The 13,033-nt window shown below is 37.7% G+C and overlaps 1 protein-coding gene across 3 annotated transcripts in view; it reads right to left on the bottom strand.

Annotated features, from left to right (window-relative positions):
- KDM4C (lysine demethylase 4C) overlaps nucleotides 1-13,033 on the bottom strand; it is a 252,854-nt gene that overhangs the window by 192,394 nt on the left and 47,427 nt on the right. For all 3 annotated transcript variants that reach the window (XM_082301399.1, XM_082301400.1, XM_082301401.1), the window contains exons 7-8: nucleotides 9,339-9,442; nucleotides 4,727-4,864 (exon numbers count right to left, since the gene is read on the bottom strand). In XM_082301399.1, coding sequence (XP_082157525.1) covers nucleotides 4,727-4,864; nucleotides 9,339-9,442 — 242 coding nt within the window. The remainder of the gene's footprint in view (nucleotides 1-4,726; nucleotides 4,865-9,338; nucleotides 9,443-13,033) is intronic.

Here is a 13,033-nt window from a genome sequence, read left to right as displayed (position 1 = left end):
AAACAAATACCAGTAAGTTTTATGGAGAATTAGTTCACTATATTTCCTTTAGTTTTTTTCTTCATACGCTTTTCCATATTAAAAAAGAATCCTACCATCAGTACTTTCTAGCATGTTCTTTTCTATTAAGAAAAGAGGAGAGGAGAGAAGTAAACTTTGATTCTTATTCTTGTGGTAATAAGTGATAAGAATTAAGCAAATAACATTAAGGTCTCTGACCATTTGGCAAAGGAACTACAGTTCATATTTGACAATGGTATCTAGGATTTCTCTATAGACTGAGATTAGTCATTATTGCTCTGATGCCACTTTGAAACTTGTAGGTATTTAAATTTAAATGCACACACCCGAGAAATACTTAAATTTCTTGTATCATATATATGTATCATATATGCATATACAATACTGCTCCTACGTACAATAGCCACCAAGCAGAATACAGTGTCCTAAGATGAAGGTTTCATCCATATGCTAGAGAATTTTGACAAAATAAAACCGTATTAAGAATGTATATGCCAAGACTTCCTAGGCAAAATTTCGGAATTTCAGTAGCACTTTTGGAGTGGTGTAAAGCAACACAATTACACTAGCTTTAAAAAATTATCTAACTCCACTGAATTTAAAGATGACATTAAGTTTACAGTATAATACAGTAATAGAGGTGCATATTGAAGGCATAAAACATTTACCAGTTTGTACTGGGAAAGCTGTACACCAGGTAGTAAACTATCTTTTAAAAACGTAAGAAATACGAAGCCAGAAAACTGTCAGGGAGGTACCTCCAGGGAGTACCACCTCACCTTTGCTACATCTGAAGATGCAGTTTGCCATTCTTGAAGTTCAGCTGAATCAATTTCAGAGCTGCATGACATTAATATCTTTTAAAACCCAAAGTCAGTTTTACCTGCCACAATTAACTCCTGTGTATCCATGGTTCTCTCAACTTTGTTTCATTGTACTAATCATAGAAATTTCAAATGATCAAATGTATAGGTTATCAAACGCATTTCGGAGTTTAAAATTAACTTTAGAGTTGCTGCCTTATCTGGGGGCTATTAAAAACACAATTTTCCTATTAGAGGGAGAGACCAGTCTGAACATTAGATGTGTACAGAGATTCTCAAAACTTTCATTACTGTTAACATGTGCATACAAAGCACAGGGGGAAAAAATATTCATTAACTTTTTCCTTTGAAGCATATTCCATCTCATTAACAAAAATAATCATTAGTGACTAAATTTGTAAGTTTCTGTTATTTGAGAACTTTCTCATGAAGGTGTTTCTCAATCTCCAGTGTCAAGTAAGAGCTCACTCTCTTTACTGGGCTGTTAAACTAGCGCAGCTGATTTTACCCTTTACTCCACATCATTGTATTAACTAATATATTAAGGAGGTTGCTATTGGAAAGATTTTTTCCAGTTACAAACAAGTCAATGCAGAAAATGCCTCCGACTGAAACTTTTTCTTAGTAATAGAAACTAAGGCTTTATATAAGCCTTAACACTGATTAAAATCAGAGAATATCGAAAAACAGTAAAAAACTTCAGCTGAATAAAGTGCCCACTTTTTTGGTTTTGCACACATACTTCATTACCTATACATCCATGGCTACAAGCTTTCAGAAGGGACAGGGGAGGAAGTAGAGGCAGTGCAATGGCTCTCTGCACCAGGGAGTGCTTTGACTGCATAGAGCTCTAGGTGATGATAGGGTTGTACAACTATGGGTAAGAGTCAGGGAGGCTGGCAACGCAAACATCCTGGTGGAAGTCTGTTATAGACCACCCAACCAGGATGAAGAGGTGGACAAAGTATTTTGTGAGCACCCGGGAAGAAGTAAACTCATGACCACTGGACCTTGTTCTTAGGAAAAGCTTTAACTTGCCAGATGCCTGCTGGAAACTCAACACAGCAGAGAGGAGGCAGTCTAGGAAGTTCCTGGAATGCATGAAAAATAACTTCCTAACACAGCTGGTAAGAGCCTATCAGGATTGAGGCCCTGCTAGACCTGCAGTTTACAAACAGAGATGACCATGAAATGATAGGAGTTTTCAATTCTTGGTAAAGTAAGGAAGAGGGTCAACAAAACCTCCACCTTGGACATTCAGAGGACCAACTTCAGCCTATTCAGGACACTGGTTTGGAGAGTCCCCTGCACAGTCATGAAGGCTCAGGAGCAGGCCACCCCTATGGGTTGAAAGATGAGATGGTGGGGAGAATGTGTGGCTTGGCTGGAAGGGAGCTTTCACAGCAACTCAGTGAAAAGGAGAGAGTTTATGACCTTTGGGAAAAGGGGCAGGCACCTCTTGATTAGTACAAGGATGTGATGAGGTCATGTAGAGAGAAAATTAGAAAGGTTAAAGTTCAACTACAACTGGCCACTGCTGTCAAAGACAATAAAAAGTGTTTCTATAAATACATCAACAGCAAGAGGAGGGCCAAGAAAAATCTCCATGCTTTATTGGAAGCAGGGGGGACCACAATCACCGAGGCTAAAGAAAAGGCCGAGGTACTTAATGCCTTCTTTGCCTCAGTCAGAAAGCTATCCCACAGCAACCTCTATCTCAGCAATCTGAGCTGGTAGACAGGGACAGGGAGTAGAACAGATCCCCTGTAATTCAGGAGAAAGTAGTTAGTGGCTTGCTATGCCACTCAGATACTCTATGGAGCCAGATGGGATTCACCCAAGGGAGGGTGAGGGAGATGGTGGAAGAGCTCACCAAGCTGCTCTCCATCATTTATCACCAGTCCTGGTTAACTGAGGAGGTCCCAGAGGACTGGAGGTTGGCGGTGTGATGCCCATCAACAAGAAGTGTCAGGGAACTAGAGGTCTGTCAGCCTGACCTCAGTGCCAGGAAAGGTTATTGGACAGATTATCTTGATTACGATCACACAGCACGTACAGGACAACCAGGAGATCAGGCCCAGCCAGCAGAAGTTTGTGAGCAAGCAGGCAGGTCTTGCTTGACCAACATGATCTCCTCTTATGAGCATCCATGGACTGGACACAGGGAAAACTATTGATATTGTCTGCCCGGATTTCAGCAAAGCCTTTGATACTGCCTCACAACATTCTCCTGGAGAAACTAGTAGCTCATGGCTTAGACAGACACACTGTTCGCTGCGTAAAAAATCATCTGTATGTCTGGGCCCAGATAGTGGTGGTGGATGGAGTTACATCCAGCTGGTGGCCGGTCACCAGCAGTGTTCCCCAGGGCTCAGTACAGGGGCCAGTTCTGTTTAATGTCTTTATGGATGACCTGGATGAGGGCATTGAGTGCACCATCAGCCAGTTTGCAGGTGACACCAGCTGGGTGGTACTGTTGACCTGCTGGAGGGTAGGAAGGCTCTGCAGAAGGATCTGGACAGGCTGGATCATGGGCTCAGGCCAACTGTGTGAGATTCAACAAGGCCCAGTGCCGGGTCCTGCCCTTGGGTCACAACAACCCCAGGCAGCGCCACAGGCTGGGGCAGAGTGGCTGCAAAGCTGCCCACAGGAAAAGGACCTGGGCGTGCTGGTGACAGCAGCTGAACATGAGCCAGGGTGTGCCCAGATGGCCAAGAAGGCCAATGGCATCCTGGCCTGTACCAGCAACAGTGTGGCCAGCAGGACCAGGACAGGGATTGCTACCGTGAGGCCACACTTCAAATCCTGTGTTCAGTTCTGGGCCCCTCACTATACAAGAAAGACATGGAGCTGCTGGAGAGAGACCAGAGAAGGGCAATGAAGTTGGTGAAGGCTCTGGAGCACAAGTCCTGTGAGGACTGGTTGAGGGAGCTGGAGTTGTTCATCCTGGAGAAAATGAGGCTCAGGGGAGACCTTATCACTCTCTACAACTGCGTGAAAGGAGGTTGTAGCAAGGCAGGGGTCAGTCTCTTCTCCTACGCAAAAAATGACAGGACGAGAGAACATAGACTCAAGCTGTGCTAGGGGAGGTTCAGGTTGGACATCGGGAAGAAGTCTTCACTGACATGGTGGTCAGGCACTGGAAGAACAGCCCAGGGGAGTGGTGGAGTCACCATCCCCTGATGCGTTCAAGAAACAACTGGATGCAGCACTTAGTAAACTACAGTGTAGTTGATAACAGTGGTCTTCAGTCAAAGGTTGGACACAGTGATCTTGGAATTTTTTTCTAACACTACAGATTCTATGATTCTATGCTGTACACAAAAGAAAGGAAGACACACACACCACAGAACAAGATTTCAGTCTAAAATATCTTCAGTTATATACACCTCAAACAGTTGCTTTATTATCTTGTACTACAAGTTTTCTGATTAAAGAAGAAAAAAATTGAACTTGTTTCTTTAAACTTTGAGGTTTCACTATTTATGTTTCTTTCCAGGTACCAAAATTCCTTGTTGAACTAAAGTGCTTTCACAAACAATAGAGCTTAAAGGAGATTTAAGAGCAGAAGTCAGTTGTCTTCACATATATTAACCTCTGTGTATGTAGCTTCAACTTAAAAATATCCACAAACAGAACTGGTTTTGAAGAACAATAAATACATTCAGCTGCAAACAAAATTCACTACTGTGAGGAATATATATTGCTGGAAGTATAATACCTACTATCAAAACAACAGCTATAAATAAAATTTGAATGGCAGCTTAAGGTATTACCTGATCTAATAGTTCTCCCTTTCTCATCACCTTCCTGAGATTCTCACAAAGAAATAACCACAGGAAATATTTCCTTACACATCAATTTTCTGCACTATGACTTACCAATTTTGCAGCTTTTCCATAATCAATCCATCGAATGGTGGCAAAGTTTGTTGACTCTGCACAATTAAAACCATGGTTAAACCCTGCATGGTATCCATATGGGAAAGTGATCATAAATTCTCCTGCCTCTTGGGTAACCTGTAACAATAAAAAAAAAAAAAAACCAACACAGAAGGCCAAAATAAATAAACTTTAAAAAACCTCAAAGTGAACCACATTACAAAGCAGTTCTGGTCCTAAAGCAATAAAAACTATATATGCTTTTATAACTAACTAAAACAAATAATTTTTTTACCTTGCACAGAGATGAGATTTAATACAAACAGAAACAGTATACTTGAGACAACGCTCTTTACTCTAAAATACATAGCTAGGTGTAATACTTAACAAATTCAGAAAGAACTCAAAAAAGTTAATCTTGGAGCAGAGGTTCACTGGTAATAAAATCTGGAAGTAAAAAGAACTAGAAGACAGTATGAAGAATATATCATTTTTACTGGCTGAGAGGAAGCAAAGACAGGCTAGATCAAAATACCCACAATTACCATGCCTAAATGTGCAGAATATCTCAAGATAAGGCTATTAAAACACAAGTTTTAATCTGCCACTGTCCTTCCCCTCTTTCTCTTTAGGCAAAATTTTAGAGAGCAGAAGCACGTTGGCACTACTGGCAACAAGAATTTCACATAACTAAAGGACAAGTGGGATAGAGGGAAATTCTAAAAGATGAAAAGCTTGACTACAGTTAAACTCTGACATTGTTGTAGAGATTGAGCAAGGGTAATTTCAAAAGACTTCAATCAAAACAAAAGTGTGCGAAGACCACTGGCTCAACAAAATATTACAGAAAGCAGGGGAAAAAAAAGGAAAAGAAAAAGCCAACCTAAAACTCACTGCACAGTAATTATATTTTTGTATCTACAAAAAAAACCCAAATTCAGCTAGTTTTAAGAGAGGTATCAGACTTAAATAAAAGCTTTTGGAGTAAACTACAAAAAAAAATGTGTGGTAACATAAACAAATCACTGGTCAGATTATTCTCTTTCAAGAGAGAAATCTCATCTTCCTATTACTAGGATGGACTGCTGCTCTCCTACATGGAGAAAAGAGGAGACAGCACTTCTTGTCAACCACTAATATTCTCTCCACACAGTGACAGCTTTAATCTCTTAAAGTCAGACCACCAGAGACTTTATCAAGGACAGGCTAGTCAGAGACTTGAAATAGCACACTGTCTTCTGAATTATCTGATAAGAGTTAATGAATAAAGTAGATTATACAAAAGTAAATAATTAAAAGATATTCTCCATGCTCTGTTTGATACACATATTACATAAAACACACATCAGACAACAGGCCCACTAAAAAGCAAACATCCATTTAAATGAAGCAAATAATCTGAGCAGTGACTGATGACTATTCAACAAGATGCATTTGTTGATTACAGGAAAATAAGGAGACTTCTTAGAGTCTAAATAGGTTGTTTTCAATGTGTGGCAATGCTTTGCACAAGCAATACAGTAAGAAAATCTGAAGGACAAATATGACTCTTTTTAAGGGAGTACCCTTATGACTCAAAATCAGAAAAAGGGTTAAATTTTAAACAATCACCAAAATTAAAACGCACAACTTCAAACATTTTTCTTTTTAATGTCATGTCCTAAATCTCAGCCTTCTACTGGTATAGCTGTCTTACATTCAATATCTGCTTTTACAGTCTCCTTCAAAATTGTTATCTAATAGTTTTATAAATTCTGTGAGTTCTTTTTTGCCCAATGCAAGAACACACAGGGTTAACACTTCAAAGAGATCTGGTTTTGATTGTATTAAGGGATGAAGGAAAGAGAGGAAAACAAGAAAAATAGCCAACAAGGCTAGAGAAAAAAAATGGATCTTACATTTTGCATGGTTAAATTTTTTGTAGATTCATATTTAGTATATACATGCAAATGCACATATAGTTGCATATATTGTAACTGTTACTGCAGCACTTTAACAATCGCCGTGGGAATGTTTAAGAAAGATTATTCTCAACGCTAACGATTCCAAAATTTATCTCAATACACCTTCCCACTGCTGACAGTTTAGCAGGTGTTCTATTGCAACAAGCAGCAGTTCAGCTGCCACCTGGTAGGCGTAGGCTGACTTATCAGCATTCAGCACATTTCCACTTCTATCACTTTGAGCCATGAGAGATCACAGCCTGGTTCTCTCTATTCACTTTCTCACTGAATCCCATTAATTACAATTACACTTGGGTACAGTCTGCTTCCTCCAAAGACTAGGTGATAGAACCAAACTTAAATATTTAACTGTTTATAGCACTTTTTTTTCCTTTTCCCCCCCATCTTTTTAGAGGATTATTATCCTCTAAATTAGAATACAGAAATAATCAAGACACCAAAATACAAAGATCAACTCCCTTTCCCCACCTCACATGTGTCATATTGAAAATAAGTATGCTGGCATTCTGCAATATGCTACTTTAAACACCAACTACTGAAAATTATACTGTTCAGAGTAATGTTCTGTAAATTCAAAACTATAAATCTGGTTATAAAACCTTCCAGCTTGGAAAGTTTCACCTGACACTTCATGATAAAGCACAAGGCTATGAAGGGAATCAGTATATTTACCTACATATTACAAAAACTGAACTCAGCAACTACATCTCCATATGATAATAAATCATTCAGAAAACAAACTACTTATTTTATGAGTAATTTATTCAAAAAAGCTTGCTTTCCCAGGTAGGCAGTGTCATTCTAAATGCCTACATCTCCTCAATTTTACACATAGGTTGACTTAAGCATGAAAAGTGAAGTGATATTCCAAAAAGGCATAAAACGCATCTGTGTCTTCATCCCACCTGTGTTGTCAACAGGACTGATAACACAGAGGTGTCCTGGTTCTTGCCAGCCATGTCTTACACAGCATCAAGGCCTTTTCTGCTCCCCACATCATGCCGCCAGTGAGAAGGACGGGGGTGCACAAGAAGTTGGGAGGGGACACAACCAGGACAGCTGAGCCCCTGGTATCCTGCTCAGTACATAAAGCCGTGATAAAAAGAAGGCAGGGCAATCGTTTGGAGTGGTGACATTTGTCTTGCCAAGTCACCGTTATGCATGACAGGGCCCTGCTTTCCTGGGAATGGCTGAACACCTGCCTGCCCATGGGAAGTAGTGAACGAACTCCTTGTTTTGCTTGGCTTCAGTGCACAGCTTTGCCTTTCCCTATTAAACTGTCTCTATCTCAAACTATGAGTTTTCTACCTTTTATCATTCCAATTCTCTCCCCATCCCACCAATGGGGAGTGAGCAAGCCCCTGTCTAGTGTTTAGCTTCCAGCTGGGCAAAAATATACATGAAAATATTCACATCATTATTACTATTATTATTATTATTATTATTATTATTATGTTTCATACTGTTAGAAAAACACCAACTAAACCAGACAGGAAGCACTGCATTATCCTATATTTTAGGCCAGGGAACCTGTTAAGCAAAATTTGTACACACATGCCCACATTATATCAATAAATAACCAGCACATAGACAAAACCAGAAACCACAACAGTAAGCAAGGTGTGTGGCAAGGATAGCTTACGCAACTACACTGCAGTGGGAATAAACTGTGAAAAAGTGTATATTGCTTGGTTCTTCTGAACAATTTAAAACAATCTGTGCAATGGGAAACCAGGAATCATAGCCCTTTAATGATCAAAAGTCATTTGAAAATTCAGTGTTAAGATAAACAGATATTCAGGCAGGAGACCTTCTGAACCAAGCTCTAGTCTTCTAAGTAGGTTTACAGAACTCCAAAATTTAAAATTTTAGAATTTACAAAGTGTATATAGAATAAGTACACTTAAAAAACCCCAAAACAATGCATTGAAAATATTTCATTAGCTGGCACCTATAGGAAGTTCAAAGTGGAAAACAATGATACAGAAAATCTTGTAGAAAGCAAAAGAAACTGAATACTTTACATGCTTTTAAAAGCAGCTATGTATTAAATTCATCCACAAAGACAATTATTCTTTCTCAGTTTCTGTTTGTATCATGTTGTTATCATTTATTCTACCACTACCTAACAGTCAAGAATAATCATTCACTCTTTTTCTACTATGTTACAGCTTTTAAAATAGATTTTAAATTAAGTAATAGTTCTTCTGACTTCATTCCACCTTAAACCTTTCAGATCCTAATAAAGATAAAGTTACATTTAACTGCATTAGAAAAGCAACATACAGACATAAAGAAATTAAACACTTGTGTTAAAATATTAGGTATAGAACTTAAATTAGCAGTGAGTTAAGAACTGTTTCAGTCAACAGAAAATCCCATCTAAGCTACCATGGAAATAAACTAAAAATAAGAAATTTTAGTAATGCCTTAGAAAAAAATCACAGAAAGGCGGTAATGGCTACAACTGTTTAATGACAGAAAATTCCTGGCTAAAACTATTGGAAGTTCTAACACATATTTTCATGCAGCCACTACCTAAATACAAAAAAAACCCTTTTGCCTCACCTTTACTATAACAATGTTTATACTAAACACAATCTAATTTAATACATGAAAGTAGAGTGTAAAAAGAAACATTAATGTACCTTGTCAAAAGGAATTCCATACTTTTTTAATATTGAGGGAGAAATCAGAGTCATCTTGTGGCGAAGAAAAGCATCACATCCTTGAGAGCTGCTTGGAAAGAACCCTAATAAGGCAAGAAAAGCAAAACTGTACATCTTTTCATTAAATCAAATATGGTATCTTTGTAATATTTTTCAAACTTAACAGTGTTTAAACTTGGTTTAGAATTTTTTATCATGTCATTCCTAGGTTCTGAGAGATTTCACAAAATCAAATGTACCTCCTAAGTTTTTCAACTGCTTTCCAGGGGCAGGGACTACAGGGTCTTCCTTGTTTGTCAAGAAGTGAAATAATTTAGAATAAATCTGGACCTGTATATTTAGGTGTATTTTCTTACCATTTAGAGAAATCATTGTTGCTGGGAGCTTTTTTTATGTTAATGTTCACTCTACACACATGAAAATCAACTGCAGTAAATAAATTTAGGAGTCCATGAAGACTAGGTTTACCTAGCACTCACAATCTACACAGTAAAAAATACAACTTTCTAACTTCATACAATCTGCTGTGTAGTCCTCTCATGTAAACGTTAGTTCATCATTCACAGAAGCAGCTTAATTCTTGGAAAAACACATTCATTATTCAATTACTAAAAAAAAAAACAAACAAACAAACAAAAAAGAAAAACAACAATCACTTTCAATCAACTATCTGAATTTTTTTAATGTCTTGAAGAAAAAAAAAAGAACAATAATTTTCCGTAATATATCGCTTTCTCTCTAATGTTAGATTTAATTTCTTCACTCTGGTGAGTCTTACATATTATGTTCATTAACCACCCTAAAATTCCAGAACAATTTTAAAGTTATCGCATTATAGTTGTTATATTCTTTGTACATTAAATCTAGCACACTCACCAGTACTGGAAGAGTAATATTTTTCTAATTTCTCAGAAATAAGGTTAAGCAGCACTTAAACAGCAAAGGTATAATGTAGACTTCTGCTGGTCAGCATACAAGGAAGCCTGTAAAGTTGCCCTGAGACCAAATTTTATTCAAATTCATCATTCTTAATTTTTTTCTCACCAACAAGCACAGACTTCTTTACTCTGTCTTTGAATTGCAAATAATGTTGCAAGTTTCAAAAAGTACTATTTGATAGGCACAGTTTTATAAATGTGTGGCTTCACTGACTAAAAGACAGTTAAAAGAAACTAGCCCACAATTAGCGAACTCCAGCAAAAAAATTGCAACTCTTTTTTCGCAATTAATGCCTATAACATAAATGATATCAATCAAAACTTGGGAATCTACAGTTTATGAGCATCAAGAAATTGCAGTCCTGAGCAGTATAATAGTAGAAATACACAAGAACTTAGAGTGAAAAATGTGATTGAAAGTGATACTTGAGACTTGAGAGAAGAGCTGGTATGAAAAGTAGCTAAAAGCTTTATCAATTAAAGCAGAGGAGTTTGACTGAATTTTTCTTGAGAAAACAAATTTTGTACCAAATTATGTTACTGCAATATGCTTAATTAGCTCACTACAAGATGATAAAAAGCAAACGATGGGCAGACATCCAAAACTTAAGTTGTACCGTTCCAGCTCCAAGAGATCAGACATAGCTCTGGCAAGTCCAACCAGAAGGCAGGCCTGTTGCTGAATTCCAAGAAAGTTGCAAGTAACACAGAGCAGCAGAACACAACCTGCTCAAAATCCACTTCCAGAAATTTACAGGAGAACATCTGCTGTGGTTACAGAGCCCTCACAGTGAAATCAAAGTGCAGCCTATACATTCTGTACCACTATAACATATTTTTTGACTTGTCAAAGTCTACACTTTTTCAGCCTCATTCACCTTATTTTCTCAAAGGAACTCCCCTTCAATGAACAAGGAAGGAAAGGAAGGTAGTATTTCCTCGTTACAAGATTCTCTTTATCAGAAAGTCTTTTGTCTGCCAGGCTAAATGTAAGGTCACACAAGCTTTTCTTCAGAAAATAAAATCCCTGTGGGAGAACTGGCTAACAGATGTAAAAAGTACCAAATAGAGGGCTTTGCATCAGAAATATTACAAGACTCTTACAAAAACATTAAATGCAGGCCAATTCAAGATATGCCCACAACATTAAGATCCATTCTGAAATACCAAGCTTATGTTAGAATTACCAGTTTCAAGGATTACCATGTAATCCTGCATGTTTAGTGAAATCCCATATCCAAAAGAAAAAATACTATCTAGAGTGTAACTACTATTCAAATTCTGTAGTACATTCATACTTTTATGACACATGTGAAATCTAATTGAATCCATTAACATTAACCCATTAACTGTAAATCAGTTCTGCAAGAGCAGGTATGTTGTAGGAATTCATATGTAATCCCAGTTTCTTGGATGATCCCGTGAGACATGGCAGACCTATACACTATTCATCTTCTTGGAAATGATTACAAAGAAACAAAATAAGAATTCAAAACAATTACTTCCAAGAAGCCAAGGAGAAATAATCACTCAGGGTAAAATGAAATAAGGTTGCTCATTGATTTATGTCCATGAGAAAAAGACAATCGAATTGAAAATTCTCCAATCCGTGATTTACAGAAACACTGACATTTTTAACAGCTAGAGCAGAATTAGAACAGTCTACATGGTAAGTATGTGATTCAACACTTGGTGACCAAATGTTTGGGTACAAACAACTACACTGAGAGTACCTTTATCCACCAAACTCAAGGTCCCTCTCAGCTTTTTAAAACCCTGATTTACCTAACACAAGCAGCAACAGCAGAGAGTATTTGAAAGCAAAAGCTTCAGACTGTATTAACAACCAAAATCATGCCCTTAGAAAACACCAAATATATACTCTTAACAGATCACATAGCCCAAAATACCTAGTCTTACCAATGCTATTTGTACAAACAAACTACTTTAACAGCAGTATTGGGCTGGTGAAGACACATCCTTTGTCAATGCTATTCCACCTCAGCATGATGCTTCCACAGAATTTAAGGGTTTATAATCCAAATATATGCTAGATAGAAGTCAAAGCCTTCTCATTTTTGGGGGAAAGGTGGAAGGAGTGGACACTCAGCAGATTCCTAGCTGTGGATCCTTATGTGTGTCTCTTCCAACTCAGAACATTTTGTGATTCTGTGACTGAGGAAGACAGAATTCACACACAGAAGGCAGTGCTGCCCTGAGTCTTTAAAGTATGTATGAAATGGTTCAGGGATATAGAACATATTTTAAAAAATAAGTCCAAATCTCTAAATTATTGAGGGACGGTGAGCATTGCTACCTGGCAGTCTCATTTTTCCTTTCCACCCTGAGAGTGTCCTTCCAACATATCACATGCAGCTCATATTAGATGACCACACCAATATCACACCTACCACTGGGGCAAACTGAAGTGCATTGGGTTCCATTCCCTGGTTGCTTAGCATTTTCAAGATACCTGGAATGCTCCTCTGTGCTACTAAGAACTTGCCTGTAGTGTTTTCAATTACATTGTCCAGCTAAAATCATATATGCACAAATTACAGTACTACTCCTGAAAGTATAATTCTTCAACTCCATTGGACTGAACAGATTGGTTTGCTATATTGTACCTTGAATGATCAAGGAAATTGCAATTTGGTCACTAATAAAGTAATTATTTAATGACATCACATAAAATCATACTCTTAAGGAACTTTCAAATCAAATCCTGCCTAGTGC

This window comes from Coloeus monedula (assembly GCF_965178545.1).
Source record: "Coloeus monedula genome assembly, chromosome: Z".
Lineage (NCBI taxonomy): Eukaryota > Metazoa > Chordata > Aves > Passeriformes > Corvidae > Coloeus > Coloeus monedula.
Note: the sequence above shows the minus strand (reverse complement) of the source record. Positions and strands in the feature narration are given on the sequence as shown.